This window comes from Chiloscyllium plagiosum, unplaced genomic scaffold, assembly GCF_037043375.1.
Source record: "Chiloscyllium plagiosum isolate Xiang-an unplaced genomic scaffold, Cpla_swu_hap1 HiC_scaffold_35, whole genome shotgun sequence".
NCBI classification, from domain to species: Eukaryota; Metazoa; Chordata; class Chondrichthyes; order Orectolobiformes; family Hemiscylliidae; genus Chiloscyllium; species Chiloscyllium plagiosum.
The window spans coordinates 47273683-47291044 of NW_028270173.1; the positions used below are offsets into that span (position 1 = coordinate 47273683).

Genomic DNA, 17362 nt, shown 5'->3' on the forward strand with positions numbered 1-17362 from the left:
TGTCCCTGCTCCATCCTGTTACTCCTGTCCCTGCACCATCCTGTTATTGCTGTCCTTGCACCGTCTTGTTACTGCTGTCCCTGAACCATACTGTTATTGCTGGCCCTGACCCATCCTGTTACTGCTGTCCCTGACCCATCCTGTTACTGCTGTCCCTGACCCATCCTGTTACTGCTGTCCCTGACCCATCCTGTTACTGCTGTCCCTGACCCATCCTGTTACTGCTGTCCCTGACCCATCCTGTTACTGCTGCTCCTGACCCATCCTGTTACTGCTGTCCCTGACCCATCCTGTTACTGCTGTCCCTGACCCATTCTGTTACTGCTGTCCCTGACCCAAAATGTTACTGCTGTCCCTGACCCATCCTGTTACTGCTGCCCCTGCACCATCCTGTTACTGCTGTCCCTGACCCACCCTGTTACTGCTGTCCCTGACCCACCCTTTTAACACTGTCCCTGCACCATCCTGTTACTGCGGTCCCTGCACCATCCTGTTACTTCTGTCCCTGACCATCCTGTTACCGCTGTCCCTGTCCCATCCTGTTACTGCTGTCCCCGACCATCCTGTTACCGCTGTCGCTGTCCCATCCTGTTACTGCTGTCCCTGCACCATCCTGTTACTGCTGTCCCTGATCATCCTGTTACGGCTGTCCCTGTCCCAACCTGTTACTGCTGTCCCTGACCATCCTGTTACTGCTGTCCCTGCACCATCCTGTTACTGCTGACCCTGCACCATCCTGTTACTGCTGTCCCTGTCCCATCCTGTTACTGCTGTCCCCGACCATCCTGTTACTGCTGTCCCTGCACCATCCTGTTACTGCTGACCCTGCACCATCCTGTTACTGCTGTCCCTGGCCCATTCTGTTACTGCTGCCCCTGCACCATCCTGTAACTGCTGTCCCTGGCCCATCCTGTTACTGCTGTCCCTGACCCATCCTGTTACTGCTGTCCCTGCACCATCCTGTTACTGCTGTCCCTGGCCCATCCTGTTACTGCTGCCCCTGCACCATCCTGTTACTGCTGTCCCTGGCCCATCCTGTTACTGCTGCCCCTGCACCATCCTGTTACTGCTGTCCCTGGCCCATCCTGTTACTGCTGTCCCTGCACCATCCTGTTACTGCTGTCCCTGGCCCATCCTGTTACTACTGCCCCTGCACCATCCTGTTACTGCTGTCCCTGACCCATTCTGTTACTGCTGTCCCTGCACCATCCTGTTACCGCTGTCGCTGTCCCATCCTGTTACTGCTGTCCCTGCACCATCCTGTTACTGCTGTCCCTGGCCCATCCTTTTACTGCTGTCCCTGGCCCATCCTGTTACTGCTGCCCCTGCACCATCCTGTTACTGCTGTCCCTGACCCATTCTGTTACTGCTGTCCCTGCACCATCCTGTTACCGCTGTCGCTGTCCCATCCTGTTACTGCTGTCCCTGCACCATCCAGTTACTGCTGTCCCTGACCCATCCTGTTATTGCTGTCCCTGGCACACCCTTTTACTGCTGTACCTGACCATCCTGTTACCGCTGTCGCTGTCCCATCCTGTTACTGCTGTCCCTGACCCATCCTGTTACTGCTGCTCCTGACCCCTCCTGTTACTGCTGTCCCTGCACCATCCTGTTACTGCTGTCCCTGCACCATCCTGTTACTGCTGTCCCTGCGCCATCCTGTTACTGCTGTCCCTGCACCATCCTGTTACTGCTGTCCCTGACCCACTATGTTACTGCTGTCCCTGACCCATTCTGTTACTGCTGTCCCTGACCCATCCTGTTACTGCTGTCCCTGACCCATCCTGTTCCCACTGTCCCTGCACCATCCTGTTACTGCTGTCCCTGCACCATCCTGTTACTGCTGTCCCTGACCCATGCTGTTACTACTGACCTTGCACCATCCTGTTTCTGCTGTCCCAGACCCATCCTGTTACTGCTGTCCCTGCTCCATCCTGTTACTGCTGTCTCTGTCCCATCCTGTTTCTGCTGGCCCTGACCCATCCTGTTACTCCTGTCCCTGCACCATCCTGTTATTGCTGTCCTTGCACCGTCCTGTTACTGCTGTCCCTGAACCATACTGTTATTGCTGGCCCTGACCCATCCTGTTACTGCTGTCCCTGACCCATCCTGTTACTGCTGTCCCTGACCCATCCTGTTACTGCTGTCCCTGACCCATCCTGTTACTGCTGTCCCTGACCCATCCTGTTACTGCTGCTCCTGACCCATCCTGTTACTGCTGTCCCTGACCCATTCTGTTACTGCTGTCCCTGACCCATCCTGTTACTGCTGTCCCTGACCCATCCTGTTACTGCTGCCCCTGCACCATCCTGTTACTGCTGTCCCTGACCCACCCTGTTACTGCTGTCCCTGACCCACCCTTTTAACACTGTCCCTGCACCATCCTGTTACTGCGGTCCCTGCACCATCCTGTTACTGCTGTCCCTGACCATCCTGTTACCGCTGTCCCTGTCCCATCCTGTTACTGCTGTCCCCGACCATCCTGTTACCGCTGTCGCTGTCCCATCCTGTTACTGCTGTCCCTGCACCATCCTGTTACTGCTGTCCCTGATCATCCTGTTACGGCTGTCCCTGTCCCAACCTGTTACTGCTGACCCTGCACCATCCTGTTACTGCTGTCCCTGGCCCATTCTGTTACTGCTGCCCCTGCACCATCCTGTAACTGCTGTCCCTGGCCCATCCTGTTACTGCTGTCCCTGACCCATCCTGTTACTGCTGCCCCTGCACCATCCTGTAACTGCTGTCCCTGGCCCATCCTGTTACTGCTGTCCCTGACCCATCCTGTTACTGCTGTCCCTGCACCATCCTGTTACTGCTGTCCCTGGCCCATCCTGTTACTGCTGTCCCTGCACCATCCTGTTACTGCTGTCCCTGGCCCATCCTGTTACTGCTGCCCCTGCACCATCCTGTTACTGCTGTCCCTGACCCATTCTGTTACTGCTGTCCCTGCACCATCCTGTTACCGCTGTCGCTGTCCCATCCTGTTACTGCTGTCCCTGCACCATCCTGTTACTGCTGTCCCTGGCCCATCCTTTTACTGCTGTCCCTGGCCCATCCTGTTACTGCTATCCCTGACCCATTCTGTTACTGCTGTCCCTGCACCATTCTGTTACTGCTGTCCCTGCACCATCCTGTTACCGCTGTCGCTGTCCCATCCTGTTACTGCTGTCCCTGCACCATCCAGTTACTGCTGTCCCTGACCCATCCTGTTATTGCTGTCCCTGGCACACCCTTTTACTGCTGTACCTGACCATCCTGTTACCGCTGTCGCTGTCCCATCCTGTTACTGCTGTCCCTGACCCATCCTGTTACTGCTGCTCCTGACCCCTCCTGTTACTGCTGTCCCTGCACCATCCTGTTACTGCTGTCCCTGCACCATCCTGTTACTGCTGTCCCTGCGCCATCCTGTTACTGCTGTCCCTGCACCATCCTGTTACTGCTGTCCCTGACCCACTATGTTACTGCTGTCCCTGACCCATTCTGTTACTGCTGTCCCTGACCCATCCTGTTACTGCTGTCCCTGACCCATCCTGTTCCCACTGTCCCTGCACCATCCTGTTACTGCTGTCCCTGCACCATCCTGTTACTGCTGTCCCTGTCCCATCCTGTTAATGCTGTCCCTGACCCACCTTGTTACTGCTGTCCCTGACCCACCCTGTTACTACTGTCCCTGCACCATCCTGTTACTGCTGTCCCTGCACCATCCTGTTACTACTGTCCCTGCACCATCCTGTTACTGCTGTCCCTGCACTCTCCTGTTACCGCTGTCCCTGCACCATCCTGTTACTGCTGTCCCTGACCAACCTGTTACTGCTGTCCCTGTCCCATCCTGTTACTGCTGTCCCTGACCATCCTGTTACCGCTGTCCCTGTCCCATCCTGTTACTGCTGTCCCTGACCCATCCTGTTACTGCTGCCCCTGCACCATCCTGTTACTGCTGTCCCTGACCATCCTGTTACTGCTGTCCCTGACCATCCTGTTACTGCTGTCCCTGTCCCATCCTGTTACTGCTGTCCCTGGCCCACCCTGTTACTACTGTCCCTGCACCATCCTGTTACTGCTGTCCCTGCACCATCCTGTTACTACTGTCCCTGCACCATCCTGTTACTGCTGTCCCTGCACTCTCCTGTTACCGCTGTCCCTGCACCATCCTGTTACTGCTGTCCCTGACCAACCTGTTACTGCTGTCCCTGTCCCATCCTGTTACTGCTGTCCCTGACCATCCTGTTACCGCTGTCCCTGTCCCATCCTGTTACTGCTGTCCCTGACCATCCTGTTACTGCTGTCCCTGTCCCATCCTGTTACTGCTGTCCCTGGCCCATCCTGTTACTGCTGTCCCTGCACCATCCCTTTACTGCTGTCCCTGACCCATCCTGTTACTGCTGTATCTGAACCATCCTGTTACTGCTGTCCCTGTCCCATCCTGTTACTGCTGTCCCTGCACCATCCTTTTACTGCTGTCCCTGACCCATCCTGTTACTGCTGTCCCTGACCCATCCTGTTACTGCTGTCCCTGCACCATCCTGTTACTGCTGTCCCTGCACCATCCTGTTACTGCTGCCCCTGCACCGTCCTGTTACTGCTGCCCCTGCACAATCCTGTTCCTGCTGTCCCTGACCCATCCTGTTACTGCTGTCCCTGACCCATCCTGTTACTGCTGTCCCTGCACCATCCTGTTACTGCTGTCCCTGACCATCCTGTTACTGCTGTCCCTGACCATCCTGTTACCGCTGTCGCTGTCCCATCCTGTGACTGCTGTCCCTGGCCCATCCTTTTACTGCTGTCCCTGACCATCCTGTTACGTCTGTCCCTGTCCCATCCTGTTACTGCTGTCCCTGGCCCATCCGTTTACTGCTGTCCCTGCATCATCCTGTTACTGCTGTCCCTGCACCATCCTGTTACTGCTGTCCCTGACCCATGCTGTTACTACTGACCTTGCAACATCCTGTTACTGCTGTCCCAGACCATCCTGTTACGTCTGTCCCTGTCCCATCCTGTTACTGCTGTCCCTGGCCCATCCGTTTACTGCTGTCCCTGCATCATCCTGTTACTGCTGTCCCTGCACCATCCTGTTACTGCTGTCCCTGACCCATGCTGTTACTACTGACCTTGCAACATCCTGTTACTGCTGTCCCTGCTCCATCCTGTTACTGCTGTCTCTGTCCCATCCTGTTTCTGCTGGCCCTGACCCATCCTGTTACTCCTGTCCCTGCACCATCCTGTTACTGCTGTCCTTGCACCATCCTGTTACTGCTGTCCCTGAACCATACTGTTATTGCTGGCCCTGACCCATCCTGTTACTGCTGTCCCTGCAGCATCCTGTTACTGCTGTCCCTGCACCATCCTGTTACTGCTGTCCCTGACCCATCCTGTTTCTGCTGTCCCTGACCAATTCTGTTCCTGCTGTCCCTGCACCATCCTGTTACTGCTTTCCCTGGCCCATCCTTTTTCTGCTGTCCCTGACCATCCTGTTACTGCTGTCCCTGGCCCATCCTGTTACTGCTGTCCCTGACCATCCTGTTACTGCTGTCCCTGCACCATTCTGTTACTGCTGTCCCTGGCCAATTCTGTTACTGCTGTCCCTGCACCATCCTGTTACTGCTTTCCCTGGCCCATCCTTTTACTGCTGTCCCTGACCATCCTGTTACTGCTGTCCCTGGCCCATCCTGTTACTGCTGTCCCTGGCCCATCCTTTTACTGCTGTCCCTGACCCATCTTGTTACTGCTGTCCCTGACCCATCCTGTTACTGCTGTCCCTGCACCATCCTGTTACTGCTGTCCCTGACCCATCCTGTTACTGCTGTCCCTGACCCATCCTGTTACTGCTGTCCCTGACCATCCTGTTACTGCTTTCCCTGGCCCATCCTTTTACTGCTGTCCCTGACCATCCTGTTACTGCTGTCCCTGACCATCCTGTTACCGCTGTCGCTGTCCCATCCTGTTACTGCTGTCCCTGGCCCATCCTTTTACTGCTGTCCCTAACCTATCCTGTTACTGCTGTCCCTGACCATCCTGTTACTGCTGTCCCTGCTCCATCCTGTTACTGCTGTCCCTGACCCATCCTGTTACTGCTGTCCCTGCACCATCCTGTTACTGCTGTCCCTGACCATCCTGTTACTGCTGTCCCTGACCCATCCTGTTACTGCTGTCCCTGCACCATCCTGTTACTGCTTTCCCTGACCATCCTGTTACTGCTGTCCCTGACCATCCTGTTACCGCTGTCGCTGTCCCATCCTGTTACTGCTGTCCCTGGCCCATCCTTTTACTTCTGGCCCTGCACCATCTTGTTACTGCTGTCCCTGACCCATCCTGTTACTGCTGTCCCTGGCCCATCCTTTTACTGCTGTCCCTGACCCATCCTGTTACTGCTGTCCCTGTCCCATCCTGTTACTGCTGCCCCTGCACCGTCCTGTTACTGTTGCCCCTGCACCGTCCTGTTACTGCTGCCCCTGAACCATCCTGTTACTGTTGTCCCTGCACCATCCTGTTACTGCTGTCCCTGGCCCATCCTGTTACTGCTGTCCCTGCGCCCTCCTGTTACTGCTGTCCCTGGCCCATCCTGTTAAAGCTGTCCCTGCACTATCCTGTTACTGCTGTCCCTGACCCATCATTTTACTCATGTCCCTGTGCCATCCTATTGGAGAGTGTTGATGCACTGGCTCGATGGTCATAGTGGAGTGTGGGATATGTCAGGCAGAAAGTTGCAGAGTCTGATTCTGCTGCTGCTCACGGCCCACAGTTTGTTCTGGATGCCTTGTCTTCAGTGGGTAGCTCTATCCTCACTCTATCCCATTCAGCATTATGGCAGCACCACCCAGCGTGCTGTTAGTGAATCTACAAACCAGGGCGAGTGTATTGTAAGCAGGGAAGCAGCATCTAATTGACAAAGCTGAGCAATTCCACAACCAATGGATCAGATCGAAGCTCTGCTGTCCTGTTACATCCAATCCTGAATGGGGCAGGAAAATCCAACAACTCACTGCAGGAGGAGACTCCACAATTATCGTGATCCTTAATAACGGCAGGCCCCAGCACAGCAGATGCTGTAACTAATGCCCTGGGCAACACTGGATAGACAATCAATTTCATTCCTTATATCACACTTTGACATGTGTAGCCCTTTCCCATCGCCGTGTTCAGTGAAACAGTTAAGTTTGCATTGATTTGACTGTTCCAGGCAAGGTATGTATTTGTTGCCCAAACATAATTGTCCTTAATTGAGTGTCTATTCCAGAGGACAGTTAGGAGTCAGCAGCGTCTGTGGATCTGCAGTCACATCTGGGCCAAACCAGGAGAGAATGGCTGATTTCCCTCCTCAAAGACCACTAATGATTGAAGATGAATTTTTCCCATAATCGGTCTTCATAGCCATGGTCACTATTCTGACAACAGACTTCAGTTCCTAGATTTAATTCATTCGCTTTAATGCCATCAGATAAATGCTGTCAGTTATGATCCTATGTCCCAGAGTATTAGTCTGGGCCTGTGGATAATTAATCCAATAATATTGGGCCACTCTCTCCATTGCGAGATGTGAGTAAAAACAAAACTTTTCGCATTTCTTGGAAATGGTTTCATTGTCAGGAAAAACTGCGAATGAACAAAAGTGAAAGTAAAATGTTTTGCAACCCCACAGCTGAATCTCTGAGATAGCAGCAGCATTCTGTGTATTTGTTCAGATTGTGACAATCTGGTAAGGAAACATCAGTGCCTACAGTAAATAATCCTTGTCTACATCTGATCGCAGCTTTACTCCACATCCCAATATCTGTTGACACATGATCTTTCGTCACTGAAACAATCGGACACTGGCTTTAACCCCCAACAAGGCCAAGGGTCTTCAGCAGTGATTCTGCTTTCTAACAAGTGCCGTTGTTACAGAAGCCGAGATCTCAGTGAAAACCCTGCTCCCTCCAGTCCCGATAGTGATCTCCCCCACAGCTGGATCACAGACAGTTCATGTACAAGTCAGTGAAATAGATTCATGTGGGAGGGAACCTGTGAGTGTGAGTTTAGCTGTTTGTGTATATGAGTGTGAGGGCTGTCTCCTACATTACTGTGAGACAGTGAGAGGGTGGCTGAATGTGATCAATGTTATGTCAGTGTAATAGCAGCTGCATGTGTGTGAGGTTCCATTTGGTGTGAGTGGAAAATGAGTGTCTGACTGTGAAGCATCTACCCCTGAACTGTGCTTTTATACAAATGTGTGTGAGACAACCCGATGGAATATCCAGCAAACAATATATTGGTCTGGCTTATCCCTTATCGCTCCATCTGGAGAACTGGGAATGACTAGCTCAATTCCAAATATGACCTATTTTTCTGGGTTCTTTCTCTCTTTGAGTTACACTGGTTAGACTGTAACAGCAACATCCGTCTTGAGGTTGCTGATGTGTTGTGACACACAGATAATGTTGGATCAGTCCCCTACCCTTCCCTGACCAACGGGACTAGGAGACTCAGTAACTCCACTGCTGCCTCACTCACTGCAGTGATTCCCCCACAAGTGAGAAAGCAGGCACTTCTTTTACAGTTCAGTGAAATAATCTAATGTCAAGGGATCCTGTTGAAAGTGAGTTAATCTGTTTGTATGTGTAAGTGTGAGAGAGCCTGGTGTGTTCTTGTGATACAGTAAGAATGTGTGTGAGTGTGACAATGGCTGTGTTAGTGTGACAGTAGTTCCATGAGTATGTCTCATTTGTGGTGTGGGTGAATGAATCACACTTATGTCAGACAATGTTAGAATATTTCAAATCCCATAAAGATCAAAGTTACTGCATTTAAATGCAGTCAGTTACAGGAGGATGGTGAGATCAGTTATGGGGAAGGAGTTCAGTGAGAGTGATGGGGTGTGGTCAGTGTTATTGATAGGGTTTCTATGTGAGTGTTTGGTGACAGTCAGTTTTGTATCTAGTCAGCAGTTGGAGCTGGTTTAACTCGCTCTGTCCTTTCCTGGCTCACTGTCAAGGTAAGTCAGTCTGAACCCTCTAGAGTCCCCACATCTCCCGGAGAGTTAGAGACCTTTACCGAAAGTTCCAGATGGTGGGTAATGACCCCCTGTCATTCAGTCTCCTGGGCAGTTACCACACAGTCAGTGCATTCCCACGTTCAGGAAGTTCCAGTGGGTATCTTCCCATTTCTCCCTTGAATGTTGTCCTGATCAGTCGCTGTGGGCGAGTGTCTAATGGCAGGGATTATGGAGGCACCAGATCTTCCAGGCAGTGGCACCACTTCCTGGAAAGCTTTTACTGACCCAAATATCCTATCTATTTCTTCTGGGTTTTTCCAAACAGGAATTCCGGGCTGGGTCCAGACTAGGAGAGAAGGAGGTGCAGGAAGAGGCCATTCAGCCCCTGAAGCCATTCTGTTATTGGATACGAACATGGCTGATCTGACTGAGGCCTCAGCTTCACTTTGAGATCAGCTACATGATCAGATTGAAGTTACCGGGTAAATCAGCCCATTGGAAATTCCCGGGAAATTCCCCATTGTGGGTGTTACGTCAGGATTTCTGTTTATTTGAGTTATTTTGATTTTATTGTCACAGAATACAATAAAATACAGTGTAAAACTTTCATTTGTCACTGGGATAATGTGCCATTTTGAATAATTTACAAATCAAGGACAAAAGGAAAGACATAGCTTGAAGAGAGTTAATCGGTCAGTCCTGAGCCAGCCCATTACCATCAATGATGGTACCATCAACACTGCTGTCCCTGTGCCACCAGTTCACCATCACCTAAACTGACCCAACCAATATCATAGCCAGCCAATCTGCAATATGTGCCATTATGTTACCCCTGACATCATAAGATTTTATATTCTACTCTAATCTTTGATGTGACGCTTTATTAACTGCGTCTGGAAATTTAAATACAATACATCTACTTGTTTCTGTTCTTCTCCAGCACAAGTTATATCACCAGGTAACTCCAATAAAGTTGTTAAACATGATTTCCTTTTGACACAGCTATACTTGCTCTGCCTGATTACTTCGAATGTATCCAAAGTACCCACCTTTAATCATAACTTTGAACATTGTCCCTATGACGGATGTTAAGTTCACTGTAATTTGTTCAGTTTTCTAAATTCTGGCTCCCTCCTTTATTGTGTAAAGGAGTTCTGTTTGTCATTTTATAATTGAAAGGAACCTATCCTGAATCTAATGAGATCATGTGTATGCGTAGGGTATGTCTGCAGTGGGTGGCTATCTTAATATGCTTCGGATAGAAGCGAGGAAAATTAGAGTACCATTGCGAGGGTATCCATGGGTTTGTGGTAGATTGAGGTGCTGCGGTGTCTATCCTTGATCAAGATACATGTGTCCAAAAAGAGACAGATGCTAACGAATAGTCCATGGTGAGTTTGATGGTGATATGATACTCGGTGATATCACTGTGTAGTTGTTTCAGTGATTCCTTGCCATGGGTCCAGAGGAAGAAAACGTTGTCAATGTAACTGGTGTATAGTGTTGGTTGGAGGTCCTGCATAGAGAAGAAGACTTGTTTGAACCTCTGCATGAAAATGTTGGATATTGGGGTCCCCATGCCTGTTCTGTGGGTCTGGGTGAAGAACACATTTATCAAAACTTTGATTAGATTACTTACAGTGTGGAAACAGGCCCTTCAGCCCTAGCCTACACTGACCCTCCAAAGAGCAACCCACCCAGATCCATTCCCCTACATCTAATACTACTGGAAATTTCACATAGCCAATTCACCTGGCCTGGACATTTTTTGGACTGTGGGAGGAAACCGGAGCACCCAGAGGAAACCCACATAGATACAGGGAGAATGTGCAAACTCCACACAGACAGCTACCTGAGGCAGGAACTGAACCCAGGTCTCTGGTGCTGTGAGAGCAGTGCTATCCACTGTGCCACTGTGTCACTCAGTCTTTCAGAGTTTCATATGGACCCTCATGTCACGTACTTCTCGTGAAGGCAACTTCTACTGCCTTCCGAACATACACAAAGCCAATACACCAGGATGCCCCATCGTATCAGGCAATGGGACCCTGTGTGAGAACTTCTCTGGCTATGTCAAAGGCATCTTGAAACCCATTGTACAGGGGACCTCCAACTTCTGTCATGAAACTCCAGATTCCTTACAGAAACTCAGCACCCACGGATCAGTCGAACTGGGTTCATTCCTTGTCACAATCTTTAGCACCTACACCAGCATCCACCACAATAACAACATCAGGGCAACAGCCTCAGTGCTCAACGCCAACAACTGCCAATCTCCTAGCACCGTCTTACAACTCATCTGCTTCATCCTTGACCACATTTTCATCTTCAACAACCAGTTCTTCATCCAGACACATGGAACAGCCATGGGGACCAAGTTTGCACCCAATATGCCAAACATTTCATGCACAGGTTCAAACAAGAATTCTTCTCTATGCAGGACGTTCAACCAACACTATACACCAGATACATTTTCTTCCTCTGGACCCATGACAAGGAATCACTGAAACAACTACACAGTGTTCCCAATGAGTTTCATATCACCATCAAACTCACCATGGATTACTCGTTAGCAACTGTCTCTTTTTGGATACATGCATCTTGATCAAGGATAGGCACCGCAGCACATTACTCTACTGCAAACTCTGACTATAACCTAGTGTTGTGTGGTTTTTAACTTTGCATGAATCCCCGTATGTTAATGTGCAGGAACAACAAGTAACCAGGAAAACTATTAGAATGTTGCAGTTGATTGTGAGGAGTTGGGAGGCTGTGCTTCAGTTATACAGGGCAATGGTAAGACTGTATCTCGAGTACTGTGTACAATGCTGATCACTGTACTTGCCATTCATGTTAATGTTGGAAGCAGCTTAGAGAAGGTTTACCAGACCAATACCTGGAATGAGTGGATTGCCTTATGGGAAAGGCTAGACAGGCTAATCCTAACCCTTGGAAGTCTAGAAGAGTCAGAAATAATGTAATGAAAATGCAAATACAGCAGGAATTTGACTGGAGGGACGTTGAAAGGATGTTTTCTCTTGTGGGAGAATCGAGAACTGGGTGTCATTGTTTAAAACAAAGCACTTATTTCCTTCAGAGGGGCGTGAGTGTTTGTAACTCCCTTCCTCAAACAGCAGTGGATGCAGAACCTTGAAATATTTTGCATGCAAAGCGAGATAGGTGCCTGATGATGATGGGGATGAAAGATTATTGGGGATATGCAGGAATGTCGAGCGGAGGTTAAAATCAGACCAACCCTGATCTTATTGAATGGTGGAGCAAGTGCAAAGGGCTGAGTGGCCTCGTATTCCATTCACTAATCATTCCTGGTTTCTGAATTACATTGGAATTCTGCCAGCTGCAATGCTGAAATTCTGATCTGTGTCCCTGAGCATTAACCAGGGCCTGTGGGTGACCATTCAGTCAGGGTCTGGGTATTTCTGCCTCCTCCTCCTCTGACTGTTGGTTTTCTGTTTGTCCACCAGCATTTACAACTGGATGTGATGGGAGTTTAGATTTGATCTGTTGGTTATGGGATCACTTAGCTCTGTCTCAAGCTGTTTAGCATGTCAGTTCTCCTGTATCATTGCCTCCCCAGGTTGACACCTCCCATCTGTGTATTCCTGGTGTTGCTCATGGCAAGCCCTCCTACATTGCTCAGTACACCAGGGTTATTACTCTGGTTCAGGGGGGCCATGAGCTCACAGATTGTGGTTGTGTATGGTTCAGCTGCTGCTATTGGCTCACACCTCCTCAGGGAGCCCAGGTTTAAGTTGTCAGATTTGCCAGAAGACTATTCCATTCCATGTTGCTGTGCCATATTACATGATGGAGGGTATCGTCAATATGAAGGTGGATACAACACAGACAATCAATTGATCCTGCACAGACTGTCAATGGATACAACATATTTCATATTCTCCCAGCAGCAACAGTTTGCACCATGTGTGGTGTTGATACCATGATGACTTGGTTGTGAATCTGTCCTTTATCTTTCATGCTGCAGTCTCTGTCTTGGTATGACATTAATCTTGCTCTGTTCAAGGAGCTGCTTCTTTTCATTTCATTTTAAACAACTTAGCATCCTGTCCTTTGCTATTACAGTCTTGGGTCTGAACGTGATTGGCAATCTGACTCAGGGACAGGACATGGGCCATATGGCATGTTGCTCCTGATTTGATTGACTGATCAATTGATTGTCTCTGTACCAAGGCAGAGTGAAAAGCTTCGTTTAGGAGCAACACAAGGAGAAAGTGAGGATTGCAGATGTTGGAGATTAGAGTCGAGAGTGTAGTGCTGGAAAAGTACAGCAGGTCAGGCAGCATCTGAGGAGCAGGAGAATTGACATTTCGGGCATAAGTCCTTCATCAGGAATGAGCATTACCAGCAGATCACAGTAAGCAAGGATGAATAGATGAAAAAAGACTGAGATCGAGGTGTACAGGTTACATTACACAGGACGTGCCCGAAGTGAGAGTGACGTGAGCAAGGTCAGGATTATTGGAGGCGAAGGCATCCATTCATCGGTCTGATAACGGCTGGGAAGAAGCTGTTCTTGAACCTGCTGGTGCATGGTTCAGGCTTCTGCATGTTCTGCCAAATGGAAGAGGTTGTAGGAGAGCATTGCCAGGGTGGAAGGGGGGAGTGGTCTTTGATGATGTAGGCGAAAGTGAGTACTGCAGATGCTGGAGATTAGAGTCAAGATCAGCATGGTGTTGGAAAAACACCGCAGGTCAGGCAGCATCCGAGGAGCAGGAAAATCGACATTTCGGGCAAAATCCCCTCACTAGGAATGAAAGGCTTTTGCCCGGAACATTGATTTTCCTGCTCCTCGGATGCTGCCTGACCTGCTGACCAGCATTACTCTAATCTTGACCTTTTGATGATGGTTGACAGCCTTTCCACGACAGTGAGCTGTGTAAATGTTGTCCATGGATGGAAGGTTGGCTTCCATGATGGTCTGGAGTGGGTATACCACCCTCAGTAGTTTCCTGCAGTCCTGGGTAGTGCAGTCCCACATCAGGCTGTTATGCACCTGTACAGTATGTTCTCAATGGTTTGTGAAAGTCTAAGCTCTGGTTTGAGTTTTTATGACTCTGTGTGACAGATATCAAGCTGTGATCTTCAATTACCGGTGAGACTGGATTGGATCGTGTGGAACAATGAGTCACAGACATACAGAGGGGAAACGACAGGCAGCTCGGGACTGTGCTTTCCGATTGGGTGATGACCGATCTGACTGTCTGATCTCAGGTAACAATCCAACTAACAGTAGATCAATAAACACTATTAGATCATATGATCCACACCATATGATACTTTATTAATCTCTGTAAAATCAATGTGATCCGCTCCAAGTGTTTTTGTCATTGATGAATGTTGGGACAGGTAAAGCATAAATATAACACATGGAAACTATCTTAGCTGATCTGCATTTTTCTCCTTTCTCATTCACCATGTTCATGTCCATATTAATATATTCTGACTTGTTCTTTCTGCAGGGATTGAGAGTGGAGCTAACATTGATAATGGTCAGGACAGGACAGGATTGAGAGAAGGAAAGGCAGTTCCCTCCAACACAGAGAATGATTGTGGAGAAGGAGGTTTGAGTGAACCAAGTGAGGAGGGTTTAATACAAACAGAGAATCAGCCAAAGAGACTGGCTGTGAAACTTCTCAGAGAATGTACATTAACAGCCAGGGGGAACCCTCCCATTTACACACTGCCCTTACAGAAGAAGGTATTTGATGAGGCTGGACACCATATAAAATGCTCCTTTGGAAAACCCACTGGAAAACACAGTGTGAGGACAATCATGGTTCTTGGAGCAACAGGAGCAGGAAAAACAACCCTCATCAATGGGATGGTCAACTACATCCTGGGTGTGGGATGGGAGGACAACTTCAGATACAAATTAATCAATGAAGGGACAGGAAGATCCCAGGCTGAAAGTCAGACATCATCAATCACTGCCTATGAACTGCACTATCGAGCAGGATTCCAGATTGATTACTCTCTCACTATCATCGACACTCCAGGATTCGGAGACACCAGGGGGATAACCCGAGATAAATTGCTCACTGATCAGATCCGAGAGTTCTTCACTTCCCCAGGTGGTGTCGATCAGATCGATGCCGTGTGTTTTGTTGCTCAGGCCTCTTTGGCTCGTCTGACCCCGACACAGAAATATGTCTTTGATTCAATTCTTTCCATTTTTGGTAAAGATATTGCAGAGAACATCCGAATCCTGGTGACATTCGCTGATGGGCAGGTTCCCCCTGTTCTGGAGGCCATCAATGTTGCTGAGGTACCGTGTCCCAAAGATAAAAAAGGTTTCCCAGTTCACTTCAAGTTCAACAATTCAGCCATATTTGCTCAAAGACCAACTCCTGGTAACTCTGTCAACAAGAGGGGCCCTGATGATAGCAGTGAGGAGGAGGAAGATAGCGATACTTTTGATGCAATGTTCTGGAAGATGGGATCAAACAGTATGAGGAAATTCTTTTCAGCTCTGAGCAAAATGGAAACAAAGAGTTTACGTTTGACAAAGGAAGTCCTGAGGGAGCGTCAGCAGCTGGAGGCTGCGATAGAGGGATTACAGCCACAAATCCAAATGGGTTTGACCAAACTGGAGGAGATCAGGAAGACACAACAAGCTTTGAACCAACATCAGCTCGATCTGGAAGCCAATAAAGATTTTGAGTATGAGGTAGAAAGCACAGTTCCAGTGAAGATCGATATCAGTGGGAGCGGTAATTACATAACCAACTGTCAGAAATGCTTCATCACCTGTCACTATCCCTGTGCCATTCCTAATGATGATGGTAAAATAGGATGTGCAGCAATGAACAAGCATGGATACTGCACAGTCTGTCCAGGTAAATGTATCTGGTCTGTTCATTTCAACCAAAAGTACAGATTTAAATATGAAACCAAAAAGGAGAAAAAAACATATGCAGAGCTGAAGGAAAAGTATGAGAAAGCATCTGGTGAAAAGATGACACAACAGAAAATCATGAAGAAACTTCAGCAGGAGTTAGAGGATGTGCAGGATGTAGTGTTGGAGTTGATTGAAACATCGTCTCAGTGCATTTTAAGACTTGAGGAAATAGCTCTGAGACCAAACCCATTGTCAACCCCAGAATATATTGATCTGCTGATTCAATCTGAGAAAGAGGAGGCAAAGCCTGGGTTCAGGGAGAGGATCCAGTCACTGAATACAGTCAAACAACAGGCTGAGATCATGGCAAAAATAGCCAGGAACGAGGAGCTGTTACCAACCGAATACAAAGGCAAAGCCGCAAAGAAAGGACTTTGGGAAAGATTGAATGGGAAGATTTCTGGCATGTTCAATTGGTTCCCATCTTTAAAATAATTCACATCTCGGGCTGGAATAAATGATGTCAGTAATGAAATGTCTAATTAGTAAATGATGTCATTCAGTTGTTTCAGTTGTTCCCTCTGTGAACAAAAGAATTCCTCTCCAATAAAATATTCCTGATTCCTCTTCACTGACTTATCCAACTCCATCCAGCTGTAACCAAACCAGAAGCAGTTATTGATTCACTTCATATTGTGTTCTGTGCTTTCTCCTGTTTGGAGAGTGAGATGTTCTTTGGCAGATCTCTGGTGATATTGTAACCGGCAATCGTGGTTTGAATATGCTTCAGTTATTGACATTGAAAAATGAGAAATAACATTAGGAGAAGAATATAAAGCCTATCAAACCAACAATGCCATTCAATGTGATCAGCTTTAATTAAACTTTCCTGTTCACTCCCCAGATCATGCAATTCTCAGAGGAACTCAGATATCTGTATGTCAATCTTAAATGTATTCAGTGATGTCTCATCCACAGACCTCGGTGGTCAGGAATTTCAAAGATGTCGAATGCTTTCAGTGAACAAATTAACAATCATTGCTGTCCTAAACGATTGTTCTCTGTTCCGGAAACTCTCTCCCCATGTTCTAGATTTCCCATCCAGTTGAAACAACCTCTCAATGTCTATTGTAAGTCCATTCAAAATCTTGAATTCCCCTGTGGGTTTTGACTGCTTGGAGTCTGAAACCTGTGGCTGGAATGTGGTTACCTGTTGACAGCTGTAGTTGTAGGTTTGCGTTGGGTTCATCTTGGTGGGTGGGTGGTCTAGTGGCCCTACCATGCACCATCCTTCCCCCCTCGTTCCCCCCCCCCCCCCCCCCCCCCCCCGCCCGCCAGTTAATGAACAGTATTTGGTGAAAACATTGAGTATGGCAGGGGCATTGAACGTATTTTGGGTGGGACATTTCAATGTACACTACCAAGACTGACTGGGCAGCAGCACTACTGATCAAGCTGGTCTCATCCAAAAGGATGCAACTGGTAGACTGGGACTACAGCAGGGCATGAGGATA

General features: G+C 48.6%; 1 protein-coding gene across 3 annotated transcripts in view; it reads left to right on the forward strand.

The window, feature by feature from the left end:
* LOC148140771 (uncharacterized) overlaps positions 1-17156 on the forward strand; it is a 48533-nt gene extending 31377 nt beyond the window's left edge. Inside the window, exons 1-3 of one of the 3 annotated variants that reach the window (XM_087979553.1) lie at positions 7862-7967; positions 14076-14221; positions 14470-17156. In XM_087979553.1, the coding sequence (XP_087835679.1) occupies positions 14131-14221; positions 14470-16343 (1965 nt within the window). In that variant the 5' untranslated portion in view covers positions 7862-7967; positions 14076-14130 and the 3' untranslated portion in view covers positions 16344-17156. Of the gene's footprint in view, positions 1-7861; positions 7968-9790; positions 9927-14075; positions 14222-14469 lie in introns of those variants that run through there. The other 2 variants (XM_087979554.1, XM_087979552.1) reach the window with 2 other exon arrangements.
* Positions 17157-17362: the final 206 nt, after the last annotated feature.